Source organism: Ammodytes marinus, assembly GCF_949987685.1.
Source record: "Ammodytes marinus genome assembly, chromosome: 6".
NCBI lineage: Eukaryota > Metazoa > Chordata > Actinopteri > Uranoscopiformes > Ammodytidae > Ammodytes > Ammodytes marinus.
Window position 1 is genome coordinate 11991004 of NC_137235.1, and position 18426 is coordinate 12009429.

The 18426-nt window shown below is 40.9% G+C and overlaps 1 protein-coding gene across 1 annotated transcript; it reads left to right on the top strand.

Moving 5' to 3' along the window:
• The first annotated feature begins 2884 nt into the window (after nucleotides 1-2884).
• On the top strand, nucleotides 2885-17859 carry pdcd4a (programmed cell death 4a). Its single transcript, XM_080030232.1, has 11 exons — nucleotides 2885-3348; nucleotides 9234-9533; nucleotides 10073-10170; nucleotides 11895-12008; nucleotides 12181-12402; nucleotides 12909-13006; nucleotides 13325-13439; nucleotides 14688-14795; nucleotides 15726-15836; nucleotides 15958-16097; nucleotides 16549-17859. Exons 1-11 carry the CDS (start codon nucleotides 3300-3302, stop codon nucleotides 16598-16600), a joined length of 1407 nt encoding a protein of 468 aa, XP_079886358.1. The 5' UTR covers nucleotides 2885-3299; the 3' UTR covers nucleotides 16601-17859.
• Nucleotides 17860-18426: the final 567 nt, after the last annotated feature.

Sequence of the window (18426 nt, forward strand, 5' to 3'; positions counted from 1 at the left end):
AGTACTTATCGACGAAAAGTCTCTGAAAATCTGATTAATTACTCAAATTAGTTAAGCCAACCCTAACTCTGAGCCTGGTTTTTATAAATGTGTCGTATCTTCAAGTTGTTCATATTGTATTCACAATGTATAATAATGAGGAAACTTCATTCATTCGTATACGTACTCAACAACAGAAAATATAAGTATAAATAAAGTCGAAAGTTGAAAAAAAAAATGGAAAAATATCACTCTATACTTGCAGCGAACTGAATATTTGTTTTTTCCAGATGGAAAAAATTGGACAGTGAAAGTGTTGTTAAAAGGAACTCACTTTCCTTCAAATCTACAGGTAGATATTTTTCAGAAAAAGTGATGATTAGTCGAGTGCTTAGTTGAATGACATAGTTGTCTTGGTAACACTCAAGAGGCAAAAACAGGAGCTAGATTTACCCCAACTCTGATTTAAATTGAAGCCAAACTGATCTGAGTTCATACAACTAGTTTGATTTTCTTTTGCCTTGTCAGCAGCTAGTGTGTACAGACAAAATGCCCAAACTCTTTCCTCATTGCCCCTGAAGGCCAAGGCCTGATATAAGACTGTTACCTCTCTGAGTTTTGACTGCAAAGGACTGTTTACTTCTCCTTATCAAGATAGTATTTACTCTATATTTGTACTGACTTTATTTTGTAATGCTAAGAATTGAGAAAAAAAAACACCCGCACACACAGAGCCCTCATGGTATGGCTGAACTCGTTTGCCAGGAAAAAACAAAACATTAAAAAACCCTGTTGATTCAGGATAACTCAAGACTGTTCCCCTTTTACTCCTACAGCCTTGAGACAGCAGGCATTTATAGAAGTATCTGTATGTGATTATATGTGGAATAGTTTCGATTAATATTACTACAAAAACGTGGTGTTCTTTGAGGGTATCCTTGTATAATAGTGTTGTGCGCGCATGTGAGAGAGTTATTGTCCGCCGTGTTGCCGTTGTCGCTTATTATGAGGCCAAAGTTGATAGTCGTTGGTATTTGTTGACATAGTTGTGAATATAGATATCCACACATTTTCATGTCACCATGAAATTGATTTTGTATCTCGGTGTATAGCATAAAGTTTCCTTGATGCATATTCTGATGTAAAAATCCCAAAAATGAGATGCTCTCACATTTTTGAAATGATTGTTAGGTCCCACATATCCTGGTGTTTTTTTGTTTATTCCAGAAGGTGGGCTCATGTTAAGGTTTCTTCCATATGAGATTTTCTTTTATTTATTTTTTATTTTTTTAAATTGATGCTCAATGGGATTTAACCTTGTTGGACACGCACATTTGCGCTACTTTATTTGACAAACTGTGGATTTTGTGTCAAAATAAATTATATTAATTGCTACCAAATACATGCCTGTACTTCTTTTTTTTAAGTTGTAGTTGCATGGGTTCGCGAGCAGTATTCTGGTTTGAAGTGCAGCAGAGGCACCCACTTATTTAAGCGGGGAATGAGCTAAAGAAGACACCCACTCATGAGTGTCTCTGTGAGTCAGGATGAATCATGAGACTGCACTCACTTTGGAAAGCTCCATCTTTTCAAGCCGACAGCGCCGTGAGGACGATCAAAGCATGCGCCATGAGCACATTCATAGTTGTTTGTTGTACTATAAGCTGCTCATACATCAACTTTTGACATATGCCTGCACATGATCCGTTTGTTCACATTGTTCCTCTATATTATCAATTTGTTTGTGCTACTGTTATTGAAAGTTTGAAAAAAGCTCTTCTAAATCACACAATCCACTGACTTGATGAGGCACCTAGAGATAGGTTTTGTTTTTTGCCCAGTTTTGAGGCCTGTCCCTGCGTGTGTCTCTGTGTCAAAGTTTCCTAATTTCAACTTGAGTTCACAAGTGGCCAATCTCTTAACTAATACGTATTTAATCAAATGGCCGCGTAAATGTGCACATAATGTGCGGAATGTGCAAAAAATAACAACCAGAAAATGAGCGGATCAGTTTTAACCCTGGGGCCTAAAGCCATGATGATCCTCATCATAATCACCAGCCACATATTGTTATTGTGTGCCACCTGTCATGAATGAGGCAGATAAAAAAGAGGAATCATAGCTCCCATGGAGGGAAAATAGTGTATAAACCTGTATAGTGCCCCAACCCTTATGTGCTATGTTTGCAGACATGTAAAGCTGGGGTGGAGGATTTGGGTAGAAAACAGCAGTTGGGATAGAGATTTGAATCCAAATACCTCAACCACTCCCCTTGTTCTCTTTGGTCCCTCCCCTATGGTACCTCCCTGACACGCTCTACACCAACAAAGTCGTGCCAAAGTGAGGACAGTCCCAACAGCCAATAAGAACAGAGAATCGGAGCCTCGCTCTGATTGGTCAAAGTGTACAGCTCATGTTAACTTTGACCAATCAGAAATCACATACCCCAGCTTTAAGTTAAAAGACATTTGGCTGCTAAATATCTTCAAAAAAGAAGGGGGAAAAAAAGCTCCTCACCTTACTTATCTGAGTACGTTTTCAGCACCATCTGGTGGTGTGAATCTGAATTACAAAAATACCTTTTAAAATTACCATTATAATAATCAAGTAAAATTGTGTCTCCCGTAGAATTAAGCAACAATTCTACATCTTATTTACTTGTTTAGCCTATTTGTTGCCCTTATTCTACCCTCGATTGATACATTGACATTATCCATGTGTTTCAGACCCCTGACCTTTATAAGCCTACTGATTACTGGGATATATCACAATCATATCACAGTAGACGGCTCTTTCCTGCTCTGTGATTGGTTGAAGCGGACCAGCACCCACCCCCTCTACCAACCACTCCCGGTCCGCATTTTCCTCACGTGACTCCGCTAGGGCTCGCTCTCGCAAAGTTAAAAACAGACTTTGTTTATCTTGGAGGCCATTTGTTACAAATGCTCTCGGACTAGTTCGCCTCCACACTCAGCTTTGGTTATTTCTTTGTTCACTCTTCTCAGACGTAAACGCTGAGAAGAGCGCGCGAAGATTTGCATTTCACCCCTTCACTGTTTACCAGTTTATTTGATCTTTTTTTTGTCGTGTGTGTGCACGCGTGTCCTCTCTGCAGCTGATATCTTGCAACACAGGACACAAAAAGGGCTCAGGACTCAGCAGGTTTTTTCTCTCACCTGTCGAAAAGACTGTTATCCCGCTAAATAGCTTTTCCTGCAGACGTCTGCCTCTGAATTTTTTGGGGGGTGGGGAGGGGGATTTGTTGTCTACAGGAGGAGCGCGAGCGTCCGGATTTCTACTCGAGCATTTTGCAGAGCGCCATGGCGACCGAAGTAGATACGTGGTCCACAAGCAAGACGCAAGCTGACGGTGAGTCAATGAGCCCACAACGGTGCAAAGTGTCAGGGAGACACGAACCGCGGGGGGCCTGCTGCCTGACGTGCTCTCTCCCGGATCCATTGTCTCACATGGGATGGGCTGCAGAGCTAGCCTTGCTTCACCATGTGCTCTCGTTTGGTTAAAACCCCGACACACACTCACACACACCGATCTCTCGTTCACAGGGAAGCAGTTTTGCACCAAATATGCTGAAAAACAACTGCACTCCGTTTGCATTTGTATTTTAATTTACATTTTTGAATTTTTTTTTGTTGAGCTTCGACGTGGTGGTGCTTGTTGTTGACTGTTCGTACATTTAACCCTTTCGCGTTTCTGATTGGACGAGGACACAGCGCTCACTTCCGCTTTGACAAGTCGATGTTTTGCACACAAAAACACACCAGCAGCTCAGTCTTCGCTGTCCATTTTTTTATGCGAGTGCACCACGCATGAATAAGATTGAGCGGTCACGGCTCTAGAATTGTTTTCGCCTGCCTTTACGTTATGCACGATGTTCTGGTTCCTCAATCACATTGTATGACAACACGCTGTGTCCGCCTATGTAGTTATTGAGACCAAGACCAAGTGCAGATTGTGCTACACTTGCCTCCTTCCGACACACAATTGTTTATTTTGATTATTTATTAATCTGTAGCCTATGTGTTTTTAAAGGCTACGTTAGAAAATGCTTGCTGTCATAGTTGTCGCACAGAAAAACATAAACGGACCGTATTTGTGATTTTAAATAGAACAATTGCACGTGCAGCACCCATTAGCCTACAGTTAAGTACATTTACAGTGTGACAGTTAGGGTTATACATTTTGGCGTTGGCTGACAGTTGAGCTCGTGGCAGTTCCTTGCTTTCTTCCCTCGGCCTGGCGGTGACGTCGACATGTATGGCCCACTGGGAGAACCAATGAGAGAGCCTTATGTAATCTCTGCGTTGCCGTGTATTTAAAGGTTATATAAGTGGCAGAAACGTATTGTTGTTATCTGTGAACTGTCAGCGTTTATCTCAGTGAGAGTTTCACACTGGCAAAACAAGGATTCCCCCTTAAACATAAACACCCGTATTATTATTTTTATGAGTAACCTGAGACCACTAGCTCCGAGGTAAATCAGTATGCTACAGGGACACCACATTGTCTGTTGTGGTAGCTGTTGTCTCAGTAATGCACAGATGGTCACTTATGTATACACTTGGCTGGCCTTTTTTTTTCTTTCTCAAGAATGGTCAGCCACGCTTGATTAAGCAGCCTCTGTTGATGAGGTCGACACCAACACACACACTGTCAAAGGCTCCATTGTCTGTACTGGATAGTAAACGGGAAAAACAACTCATCCATATGTTGTGTGGCCAGTCTGGACACCGCACTCAACAGCACAACAGTATGGGAAATGTCTATGCACAACCAACATGGTCTAGCACACAAGTGTTACGGCTTCAAAGATATCTCTGTTGGCACTGTGTTATCTGTTTTAAGGTCATATCTCATGATTAATTAATCAATTAGTCTTCCCAATTACTGATATGTTACCAGAGAGTCTTAAACAATGTCTCATATTTGTTGGTTTCACAAGCGGCTAAAAAAAAAAGTATTTGAATGTAACATGATAAATTATACCTGCATGGTCAGTACATCGTTCTGGCACACAGTCAACTGGTGCATCACCCGATGAATATTTGGTTGAAGTTGAAGTTTTGCCATGGTGCAGCTTTTAGTCCAGGATATATTTTCCTTTGCCATTAGAAGCAAAATCCCCCCCCCCCCCCCCAAAAAAAAAGAAACTTGTCTGGTGCCGACTATTGTGTTTTTGACTTAACCAATGAAAATTAAATTAAATTGATGATGTAGAGAGAATATCAAGTCATGTTTTACCACAAAGGATCTGTTTTGGCCAGAGCAAGCTTTTTTTTTTTACCTACACAGAGCAGGTCTGTGCTTTGAGAAGTGCCCTAAAGCCTGTGCCGAGCCCCACCTGTGAGAGCGTTCAGGTAACTCCTTGGATAAATAAATACATCCATTCAGAGCATCATGGAATAAACCCTCTGCCTAATATTGTCAAGCCAGATCTGTTGGTGGCCTGCTGAGTACACATTGTGTTGTGGTGTTGCCCTCACTTCTTTTGTTAACCCCCCCCCCCCCCCTACCTCTCCACCCCCTGAATATGTTCATGAAAACATGTTTGTGAACACCGGCCCCTGCAAAGTATTGCAATGCAATATGGAGGCGAGTGGTTGATTTATAAAAAAAAAGAAAAATTATCACAGACACTTTATCTGAGTAACTCTTAATCTTTTGTGTGCACTTTATCCATGTAGCTGCACTGCAGCTGTTACACTGGGTGACTCAAGAAGAAGCAAGTCAGCAAAACGGCACGACAGTTCATGTGTTGATAAACAGTAGACATAACTTGTAGTGTCACAGGGATGCAACCCTACTGTGTGTGTGTGGCCAATTTCCCACCAGTTCCCATTGTAACCATTTATACACTTTTAAACTGGCATCAGCATACCCACAGAATTTCAGGCGATGTGTCTGAAATGTGTTTTTGAAGTCGAATTCTTCCTCCTGCCATTAAATAGATTGACAGTTAAACCCCTAGGACGGTCCACACCCTTTTGTCCCTCTTGATAAATAATCACCACGGCACCACACGCAGTCTAACTGTTTTCTCTTTGTCCCCTATCGATGTCCAGATGCTTGTTTGAGGACCTCAGAGGACATCACATGTTTTCACTTTTGTTATCTGTGCGTCAGTTTGATGTTCATTTAACTTGTTGTACTGAGATGGAGAATAAGAGGAACAAAGACAAGGAGATGAAATAGTGTACAGTTAAGTTTGTTCTGTGCACTTTTGAGCTTGCAAACAGACAAATCCGTTGGTCCGTGCAAGTGAGATCCCCAGCTGTCACCTTTTTTAACTATAAACAATTTACACTAAACTGTCATTAGAAGTTAAAATAGTGCACACATTCTTGGCAGCCCTTGGATATGTTCTGATGTCTTTCTTGCTATGCACAGGCATTTAAAAAACATGGCTCATTTCACAAAAGGATGACTGTTTCTAAATCGCAGCACTTTGTGAGTTAGTCCAGGCTTTAGACAGAAGACATGGGGAAAACAATCTCTATCACCTGCCTTATAACAATGCTTCAATGTCCTTACAGATCCCACAGACACTGGACTATGCATTGATTTATTGTTTACGTGCTACAATTGACATATTCTCCCACAGATAACACTTTATACTTGCACTTTGATTCACTCTTAGAGAGTTGAAGACTAGGTCTGTCCCTTGGGAGGAAGGTGAGAACGCTGCTCCACTGACCTCCCTGTCATTCTTTAAACTCTCTGCTACTGTGCAGAGGCGAGAGAAGTTAACTCTTAAGGAATCAGCGCTGCTGCTTGTAGGGCAGAGGTCCTCCTCCTGCCTGTGTTTGGCTGTGTGTCTAAAAACTGGTTACGGTAATTGCTGGGCTGGCTTTTTGAAAAACAGCAGGGCAGCGTTGTATGGTTTGGCATTACTTTTTGTAGACTCTGGAAGGAGTGCACGGTTGAAGGCAGCACAGTTGGATTATTTTTTTAGTGAACTTTTGAAATGACAAACTTCTGTTTAGCAGTTGTCATTTGTCAAGTTCTGCATTTCAATGGAAGACGATATCTGTGGTGTTGGTATAAGAACTAGGTTGACTTGGCTGCATTTTCTTAGGACTGTTTTGCAACTACTTGTCTTGGCAAACTGAACCGACCATTTCTGCCTTGCCATTTTTCTGCTCTTCTCCAATTGGACGGTCATGTATTTGGCAAGCCACCATTGGTTAGTTTGTAATTTACTGCACTGGCAGGCAAACCCTGTGGCCTACATGAAGGGAGGAAGTAGGAAGAGGAGATGACACATGGTGGGCTGTTTTACAGATTTTGAAGGCCAAGGGTGTGGCGCTGCTCCTTACTACAACAGGTTAATTCAGGAAGGTGTCCTTACTTTCCTGAGCTGGCTGAACTTTAAAAGTCAGAAACATATAAATATCTTTTTGAAAATATTTTCAAAAGTAGGTACATATTTTCCTGTACTGTGTCATATGTGATAATAACACCGGTTGTATCCATTTGCTACTTTTAACAGCTCAGTGACTGCTGCTGCCCTTTTAAGATTGTTAGTTCCATCTGTGCATTGGGACATTTTACCCTTACCCTCCTGCTGTGTAGTTTTATACATACATGTCCTGTAATCTATAGGAGCAGCAGAACTCCCCAAACCGCCATTTGGGGCTTGTGCATAAGGACTCTATAAGTATTCATTACACCCTCAGACATTCCTCCTCCTCCTGCTGCTCTCTCTTTCTTATACAGCCCCTGTCATGTGACCACACGCGGACCCAACCAGGCCATATGTAGTCAGGTCCATTGGAGCTGCTGCAAAAACTATCGCGAGAAGACAGAGGAGAAAAATGCCTGTCAGCAGTTTCTCCAGCATGTGTTCCCCTTTGCTCCCTCCCTCCCTCCTCCCAGCATGCCTGTAGAAGCAACTCCAAGTCCTACACTTGTTGTTGTCTCTGTCTCTAGAACAAGTGACCTGGGCGCAGCCTGTGAATGTTTTGCTGCCATCTTCATCGTGTGAATGTGACCTTTGGGCTTGATGTGCATACATGGCCATGACAGACAGAGAGGTGGCTGTTGCACACACGTAGTCGTAAAGTATTGTTTTCACACCCTGGCCCATGCAGCTGTTGTAGCACAAATTACAAATTTTTCCAAGCAGCTTGATCAGTAGTGTTTTGCAGTGCAGCTAAATCTGACCCCGACAATATCCCTCGCTATGAATCCTGGAGTCGTATTTCTTTTCTTTTTTTTTCATTAGTATTTTATTGAGTTTTTATACACCACCGTTACATTGTAATCAAAATTGTAGTCAACATTACAATTGACATCTTACCATTTATCCCTTAGTGATGTTACATTTTTTTAAAAATAAAATAAAGATTATGCCAAAAGAGGTAATAGAAATCAGGTAGAAATGGTTAAATAAGAAAATTAAAACAAATAAAAAAGATAGTAGAAAAACACACATGGATCAGTTGTACAGTTTTACAATAAGCACCACTCTCATCTTGTAGCAATATATTGCATGTACATTCCCCATTTCGCCACATATTTTACAGTCCTGTCATTTATGTTGAAAGAGATTTTTCGTAGGAAGCCACTTTCTGGAGTCGTATTTCTGAATGTAGGGCAGTAATGTGCTCAACATTATTACACCTTTTTAACCAGAATTACTTCAGCTACATTAACTTGTTTGAAACATTATCCTTGTTGGGTTGAAAGAGCTAGATAGATATGCACTAAATGAATTTACTGGTGTAGATGAGATTCTTTCTTCAAAGCATCCTGATATATTTTGGACAGAGAATTTAAATTCCTCATCCCTTAAGGTGACTAAATATTAGATTATTATTATATTGGGTGGTTCATCGTCACTAATATGTTTTGTTTCTTTTGAAATGTGTCGCCCAAGTGAAAGGTATAAACTGTGTCCACATTACCCCCAAATGTGACTGTCAATCAATGTGTAACAGCGTCCACTCTTTTTGGAACCTTCTTCTTAAGGTTTTGGAAACTGCCTGAATTAATTATGCATGGATTATAACCATCATTTCCCATTCAACACCTCAAAGGTGTTTTAATGGGGACTTTGCGATATGAATGGTGTTATTGTCATGTTGAATGCAGAAAAAAGGTCTTTCCTAAAAGTGCTGCTTTTAGCTACACAGTGACTGTTCGATTATGTCTCCAGCAAGGCACATGTATTCTATGGCAGTATGATAAAAACAAATGCATCTGTAACTAACGGCTGTCAATTGTCTTGACTGCAGGGACGTTCTCTTTCGATGAGAACGTGTCGGAGATGAACCAGCCCTACAACGCAGATGATGACGACCTGAATGAAGCGGAGGTGAATGGGAACTGGACTCCTCAGGAGAAGGCGCTCCACGAGGCGCGGCTCAAGGCCAAGGCCAAGCGCCGCGTCCGCAAGAACTCCCGCAACTCCACCAGCGAGTCCTTCTCCGAGTCGGGAGACCCTGCAGGAGGTGACCCAAACAGTCCAAAGGGCAAAATCAACACCAGCGACCGCAAATCCAGGACAGGCAAAGGCAGAGGCCTGCCAAAGAAAGGTACAGTACATTCCAGATGCACCAGTGTGTGTGGCACATTTCAGAAGCTTTGCCATGAGTCTTTGCCTGGCTGCTGCTTTTCAGTCTGACGGAAACATTTTTCTTTTGCCAGAGAAAGTTCCGCTTAGTGGCAGATGAGCCATGGGCATTCTGTTTTTCTCTTGATGACCGGTTAACAACAATAGACTTAAAGGGGTTTGGTGTACGGCTACATTCACAATTCAACTACATTGAAAAAATGCAGGTTTTCTCCATTCATTTGAATGAGCCGTGTCTGTTTTGCCTGCTTAAAAATACATTGCTGACCAGGTTATAAACTTGATTACCTGATTGGAAATGGAAAAAGCAGAAACTAAGTTTAGCATATTTGTGGGCTCTGAGCATGAATAGGTGACTATTACTGATGTCTGCTTTGTTGAGCGCATCGGTAACTGCGGACGGGGAAGTGTTGCATGACCTGCTTTTCCATTAGCTGCACCCAATGTGTCTGTGAATAGAGCTAGTGAACATGTTTTAACCCTGAGTGTGCTTGTCTCCAGGCGGGGCAGGTGGTAAGGGAGTCTGGGGGGCCGCTGGCATGGTGTATGAAGACGAGGAGCCTGATGTACGGGACCCCAACTATGATGAATCTAAACAGGTGAGTAAGTGAAGCAGTGTCTCTGTTCGGAGGGTTTTGGTGCTATCGTATGTCTTTACTAGACAGCTGGCAGTAAACCGATATGACAGGAAATGAGGGTTGAAATTGATGAGAAATAAAATGCAGCAGGAAGTGACCAGGTTCTGTGCCTATGATCATCACTTTAACTCTTAAGCAGCCAGGTCCTTGAGTTTTCTGTTTATTTTTAGAGATGCATTACATTGAAACACACACGTGTGCGCTCCAAACAGTTTTTTAGTAGTTCATCACAGTTGCTGACGGTCTGAACCGCTGTGTGTGGCAGCTTTTGTGTTCCAAAGAGTCACGCTTATCAAAGACATGGCGCGGGTCACTGGATGGCGCTGTATTTTTATTGTGTCAAACAAACGTGCTGATGTTGAAGAGCTGCTGCTGCCGCTGAATATAAAAAGAGGCTTTGCTCTGTGAACAGGATAACGATCATCCACACTGGGACAACAAGCAAACGCCCCCTTGCATCCCTAATAAATGACACAATGTATTATTCTCTTGTGACGAATTGTAATATTTTGGATGGCATACAATGTTTTTTTTCTGAAATTTATTCTGGATTATTAATCTAGTAAGGAAACTGTTTTTTTGTATCAAAGTCTACATGATTTGGCCAAAGCCATTTTTTTCCCTCAAGCTTTGATCCAGATGGCTCAGTCCCATCACAATCAACTGAACTTTCAATCTTTAAACCCTGTTATCATGGGAATTTGAGTTTGTTTGTCTCCAGTTCTGGTCATGCTGACTTACTGGCGGACTGGGAAAGGAGCTTCTGTCAGTAAGAAGTAGTGTGACTACTAACTGGCCTTGAGTGTAGTATGGGGAAATATGTCAGTGTGTTAGCAGGGATCTGGGTCAAAGCAGTACAGGAAAAATATGCAGTGCAAGTGCAGACTGTGTGTATGTGGGGTGGGGTGGTCTTACTAAGAGATTCCTGCCATCCTGTTCTTGGGAAAAATCATAAAATGGGTGGGGGTGGAAATTTGCTTTAGAATGCTCAACTTTTTCATCTCCTCCTGACCAATCCTTTGCTATCCAACAGAAGACAAAACATTTTTAAATAACTTTTGATGTTGAACACAAGTAAATTTATTCTGCCTGTACTTGTACATACATTATTGTTTTGGTTCCCTCACAACAGCTTCTACAGTAACTCCAGCTTTTCTCTTAGTTACAAACTATATTTTCCTTTTTATAGTTTCAAAACAAAGTTTCTTTAAAGTAGATCAATTTGTGCTTTAAATTGTTATTTTATCAACCCTTGCTATTGTTTACCAGGTTGAGCAAAAACTCACCTCAGAAGTTAGTTGGACAGGTTTTGACCGACATTCTTGAAACTCAATGATGCAACACGAAAGTTTGAGTTCCAACATAACAAAAGGATAGAGAAGGGTTGTCAAAGACTTGTTATAAAAACTTGCTATAATTAATGTGCATCCACCTTTTAGGTGATTTTTTAAAATATCTATATGTATATATATATACAATTTAATGACATTAAATTGACACAATTTAGAACACACATATGTGTGTGTGTATGTATATATATATACACACACACACACACACACACACACACACACACACACACACACACACACACACACACACACACACACACACACACACACACACACACACACGTGTTTTAAATAGTTATTGTTTTGTCTGATGGTGTGTTTATCCTTGCACAGGGGGTCACTGTCTATGCAACAGTCATGCCAGAGGTAGACGAGAAGGAACTGGAAAAGATGGTCAACCCGATTGTACGGGAATACTTTGAACACGGAGACACAAAAGAGGTCCAGGTAAACGAACTGCTGTGCAGAAAGCCAGTGGGTTTAGATGATACATTGATGGATTGGATGAAGCTCATTATTAGACTTTATAGTTCTGTGAACTCTCTATATTATACAGTTCAAACACGTGTAATGGACACTGATTCGGACACAACTATCATTGATTTTTCCCTCCTGTCAGATGTTGCTGAAGGAGCTCAACCTGGGTGCGCATAAGTACGAGTTCTCCTCCCTGGCCGTGTCCCTGTCTCTGGAAGGCAAAGCCAGCCACAGAGAGCTGACCTCTCGCCTGCTCTCTGATCTGTCAGGCAAGATGCTGTCACAAAGTGAAATGGCCCGCGCCTTTGACAAGACGCTCAAAGAGCTGCCGGACCTCATTCTGGACACGCCAGAGGCTCCACAGGTTGGTCATTCATGCCAAAGACGTCTTCGGTTTTGTGAATTTGTTTTTGTGTGTTGTGTTAACACCAAGTCGCACATAGAATCACTCATGCACCCCAATCTAGCAAAAAGGTGTGTATTCAGGAGTACTTTTCTTGACATCCCTGCTGCAACAATTCAACAGTTGTTACAAACATCAAAGATGACTACCACACCAAAAAGTCGTGTGTTGAGTGTCTGTTCCAATTGTTTTATGGACTCAGCCTTGTCTTAATAAATCAGTCCAGATGGCCTTTTTACAATTTGAATTGTTCTAAACGCTGCGTCCTTATGTGTATACCAGATATCTGTAAATAACTAAATAGTTAGTTAGTTAGTTGTAGGGGATCTAACTTTTATAGTGTTTTGGGGGGAAATCTCCTTCATTTAATTATTTATCATGTTGCTGTGCACATTGGACTTGCACCAAAGAATATGTGATGTGGATATCAATGGTTAAAAACATTTTTTCTTCCTAATGTCTCTCAGATGTTAGGCCAGTTTATAGCCCGAGCCATAGCCGACCACATCCTCCCCATGTCTTTCCTGGACTGTTACAAGGGCAAAGTGGACTGTGAGCATGCCAGGTGAGCTGAACATGAAAGCGCAGATATAGTCCATTCTTCTTATACTGCTTATTTAAGAACAAAAACAACCTTAATGCAACAGCCGTAAGGTTTCTGAAGAGAAGACGATTACAGGTGCAAATGATAAAGATATTGGGCTTCTGCTCTTCATTGAAAAAAGCTTTTACGTTTAGATTTTTTAAGAGGAACATATGTTGTTGTCCAGCATGTTGTTATCTCCATTCTTACCGTTTAGTTTGTTTTTGATCTTCAAAACAAACTACACTTAATATGATGTGTATCCCCGTATTTATTTTTTGTGTTTTCTCTTTCCCGCAGAGTGGCTTTAGACCGTGCTGCAGTGCTACTGACCATGAAGAGGAAGATGGTCCGTCTAGATAACGTGTGGGGTGTGGGCGGAGGCCTAAGACCTGTCAAACATTTGGTGAAAGAGGTGAGCTTGGTTTCAAACGGGTAGAATGTTGCACTCGAAAGCAATATATAGACGAGTCACCTGCTTGTTTCCATATTCAAAATGATTTCAGAAATAATCCCTATTCACAAGCTCCACTTCTTTATTGACATTACGTAACATCAACAGAAGGCAGGAATGCATGCTGGGAAGAGGGCCATAGGCCTGCCCTCTGCTATGTTGCTGTGTCAGCAGAGTACTTTTTCTGTGTGTAGTTGGAATCTCAAAAAAACAAAACAAACGAGGGCACAGGACAGAACGACACATGCATAACCCAACCATTAAGTGAAATGTAGACAAGCTCGCACACACACACACACACACACACACACACACACACACACACACACACACACACACACACACACACACCCTCCTCACTGTTCATGCACACAATGCACCTTACATTCCCTTAACCTTTTGTTTACTTTATATTGTTCAATGATCTGGATTTTCTGGATCTTATTGCAAACGTGGGTGTGTATATGGATCTGTGTTGGTAACTTGCATTTCATGCAACATTGGAGGACATTTTGTCCATGTTTCAGAAATGGCAGAGTGGTCTCTCAGTGTGTTTCTCAGTCACATACTGGTCCTCAGCAGCAGTCGCCCTCCAGCGGGCTCTCCTGTCCACTTTTTGATTTCCTGCCTGGTTGTGTGCAGCCTCAAGGGGAACACACTATGCTGCAGGATGCACCAGGCCTCTCTCACTCAGATTCACTCTGTTGTTGCACTCCCACTTGCAGCCTCTTGTACTCCTGTCACCGTCCTACATTACATCACCTCCTGGTTTTAAATATACACATTCTTTTTAAGAAACAAGATTCAGAGTTGACTCACAAGTGTTGGACTCACTTTGACGGTTTTTGCACTCTGCTGCATCAATCACACTCCCCTTAAATCTCTAGTGGTATGACTAATTGTACCATACATAACTTCTAAGCAAAATGCAGCTCAGCAGGGAGAGTGACTTAACCTAACAATGCTACCAAATTAACCAGTCATCAAAAGACAAGATGATGCTTGATTTAGGAAGAAGCGGTTTATTGTTACTAACTTAAAGTTGTTGGGCATCAGACAAAGTTTTACTTCACAAGGAAGTCAGATTTATTTCTGTGAATTCAGTGAATCTTCAATGTGTATTGACTTTCAGGTGTCACTGAGCTGTATCTGTTAGGTTGTACCATTACTGTAAAAACAAATGTTTCTGTGTGTTTGTCTTTGTTCCAGATGAACCTCTTGCTGAAGGAGTACCTGATCTCAGGAGACGTGACTGAGGCAGAGCGCTGTCTGCGGGACCTGGAAGTCCCACACTTCCACCACGAGTTGGTCTTTGAGGTATTTGAGACTCAGCTGCTATTGTGTCTTTTCCATGTAGTTAACTTTTTCCCGCCATGAAACGACCTACACCTGACGCACTTTTCCGCATATTCACCAACGAAACAGTCAAACAAAAGCACACTTATTCTAACCAATGTAAATGTCTGACATGCAGAAACGCATATCGTACAAAATGGAAAAAAAGGATATAAAACAATGATTTGTATGCATTAAATAAATAAAAATATATATGAATGTCCGGTTTCTCCCCACATGCAGTTAAAAACAGTATAGAGAACTTTTTTATTTTGAGTATTTTCTCTTCTCTGCAAACAGGTTAAAATAGAAAAAAACATTCTCTGAGCGACAGTCATTTTGTTTTCTGCCAAGGACAGTGTGTTTCTGGCAGAGGTGTTTTTGCTCTACATGTATAAACAGAGCTCAGTCCAAATGAATCAATCCGAAATGGCAAAGCACATTGCATAACTGCGGAACTGTGTATCCTCCACATAAATGGAATTATTCGATGATTGTCACAAACAATGTGTGTTGATGATTATAAACATTTGCAATAGTTCGGCATCAGTCATGTGATCATCAGACGGTGTACTGGTAAGATGCCTTTTGCTATTTGTTTTGCGTGTGCAACACATTGAAAACATTTCCTCCATTTTATCTTAGCAACTTTCATGGTGTAATCAACAAAAATAAAAATAGGCTCCCAGGTGTCTAACTACTGCACTTTGCACCTTCTCCTCTCATGTGAAAATGGCAAACACTGCCACCTTGTGGTTAAATGTGCATCTTGCAAATCTGTGAAAAGATCTTTAGTCGTCACTTATTGGTTCTTCCGATCGTTGACCTTCATATAATATGATTGACATCTGATAGGGCATCTTGATCTTCATTGTTACACACATACTATATTGTGCCTTCATTGTCTTTCAGGCTGTAGTGATGGTGCTGGAGTCGACAGGAGACACTGCCAGTCATATGATGATAAAGCTGCTGCAGTCCTTCTGGAAATCTGGCCTCATCACCGTGGATCAGATGAACAGAGTCAGTGTGATTTTTAAAAACATTTTTTTTTATGTTCTAGATATAAGCCAGATTGGAGTTTCAAAATATCATTCTCGTATGAAAGACATGATTTGAACTCATTTGCCGTTTTCCCACGTAGGGTTTTGAGCGCGTCTATACTGAGCTCCCTGAAATCAGCCTGGACGTGCCACATGCACACTCCCTCCTTGAGACGTTTGTAGACCTGTGCTACCAGGAGTCTGTCATCACCAAACAGCTCCGGGATGCTTGTCCCTCCAGGTTAGTCAGGCCATTAATAAGCACAACATGATATATAATTATTGGCTGACATTATTTTATACTTTTACTTATTGTCAACAAATCCCATGAAGAGACCAAAAAGCAACTTTAGTTTTCTGTCTTCCAATAAACCCACTAGTTCTTTGGTGGAGTATTTACCAGTAAGTAAATAGTGCCCTTTTGTTGGTTCTATTTTCACTCCGGATTAAGACACCTTTTAGAATGCTTGCTTGTGAATGTCACCAGAATGGTGTATTGACTCAAAATAAACTATATTGCATTAGTCAATAGTTGATTACAAAGCTATATCAGACTTTGACTATTTATTTTTAGGATGCAGTTTTGGTATTTTCACCGGACTTGTGGATCATAAGAAAATTACAGCTTTTATTATTGTAGGGTGCACACCAAAATGAAACTAATGACTTTCCCACTATATTTCCTCCACCAGAGGGCGGAAGCGTTTTGTAAGCGAAGGCGATGGAGGAGTGATCAAGACCTAATCCACCAGAGGAGGAGCAGGTGGAGGATGAAGAGGAGGGGTGTCTACATGTCCTTGCACCCAGTTTCTTCTCCAGCGTGTTTGTCCCTGACACCGGGCATGCTGGGAGTCTAAAGTCTCCTTGTTCCTCTCTTGATTATGTTGTCATTACACAAACCAGCGTTAATGTTCAGTGAAAGTAGACCCAAGATTGGCCAGGCTGTTCAGTCCCCTTCATCTTCTTTTGAAGTTTATTATGACAATGTTTTTTTCTTTGGTAAGAATGTTATTCATTTCTGGGGTTGATTGGCCCCTCTTGGCTCAGTCTTTCTATCTGTTAATTCAAGTAAGAGCAGCAGAAAGATGGGTGAACAGGCCAGGGAGGGAGTTAGGAGAATTTGGCTGTTTTTTTTTCTCTTGCTTTGCTTCACCTGTTGCCATATTTTCTTTCTTTTTTTTTTCATTTTCATTTAATGACCTGTTATTACATAACGCACTTGAAAGACACTGCATACTGTACAGTCGGTATGCAGTAAATTAGCTCAGCAATTGCTGCCCAAAATGCTTGGGTGTTTATTTGCATTGGGGCAAACATATTTTGGAAGCCCCATTTTGAAAAAAAAGAGGAATACATTGGGGTTAATTATATTATTATAATAATAATTAACGGCAACATTTTGAGCACTCTGACTTTGCTTGCAGTTAATGAATCTACAGCCCACATGGTCAGCAGTGAAGTCTGGACAGGTGAACTTTACAATGTAACCAAACCGTTTGTAGGGAGCGGGATTCATTTGGAAATTGTCTTAGAATCTGTTGTGTCTTCGAAACGGCAACCCCAGCATTTTTTTGGAAGATCGTATGTTAAGCATATTCAAGCCTTTTTCCGCCACTGTTGTGTAACAGTTTTACATGTTGACCAAAGTTTAAGATGTGGCTAAATAATTATATTTCATTCATTAAAAAGCAACAAAATGAAGTCTCTGTATATTTTTTCTTTATTGTTTGTTCATGACAGCAGTTGATTGATGGCAGAGTAACCAGGAATGGGGGACTTGGGCAAGTGCAGATATTCACATTAATCAAATTTGCTGATCGGTTATCAGTTATGATCTTTAAAGTATATTTCAACCTCACATTTCACTTGGACTTTAACCTGTCAGTTTGTGTTCCCATTTTCTATGAATGCTTTTCAGTGCAGGTGAAAACATTCTTTAAATTACTTAACCTGTAACTGAGAGGCGGTTTAAGGCCAAAGGTTTGTTTATATTTTTTCCACCTCTCCTGAGGCTGAGGGTCCGATATTTGAGCCGGCTGACCGTAAGATACCTGCTATTTGTCATAATAGATTCAATCTATTTTGCCCACGGGGGAAATATCTGCGGATGAGGGAATCCATGTTAAATGGTTCATATTGGAGAAAACACTCATTTATGCATAAAACTGTACTGTCAAATAGAGGCTATAATATTAATGTCGTTTTGTATTCCTTGTCATCTTTGTACGAAATTTGTTTCTGGCAGAGGTGTTTTTGCTCTACATGCAAACTTCATAACACTCTCCTAATATACATTTCAATATTAATAATTAATTCAATAAAATGACAGCCTACACCATATTTGCATTTTTATTTTATTCTTGCGCATGTCAGTAGCATGATATTTATTGTACAATAAACACTGAGACACACACACACACACACACTTGAACAGTTCGATTACTTTGCAATTATTGTGTTTACTGTCACTTGGATATTTTTTGTTTGTTACTGTTTACTTTTATTCACTTATCTCATGTAGGGCCTATAAAGAGCAAGCCACGGGGGGTTTGATGACGTAAGCACGCAGA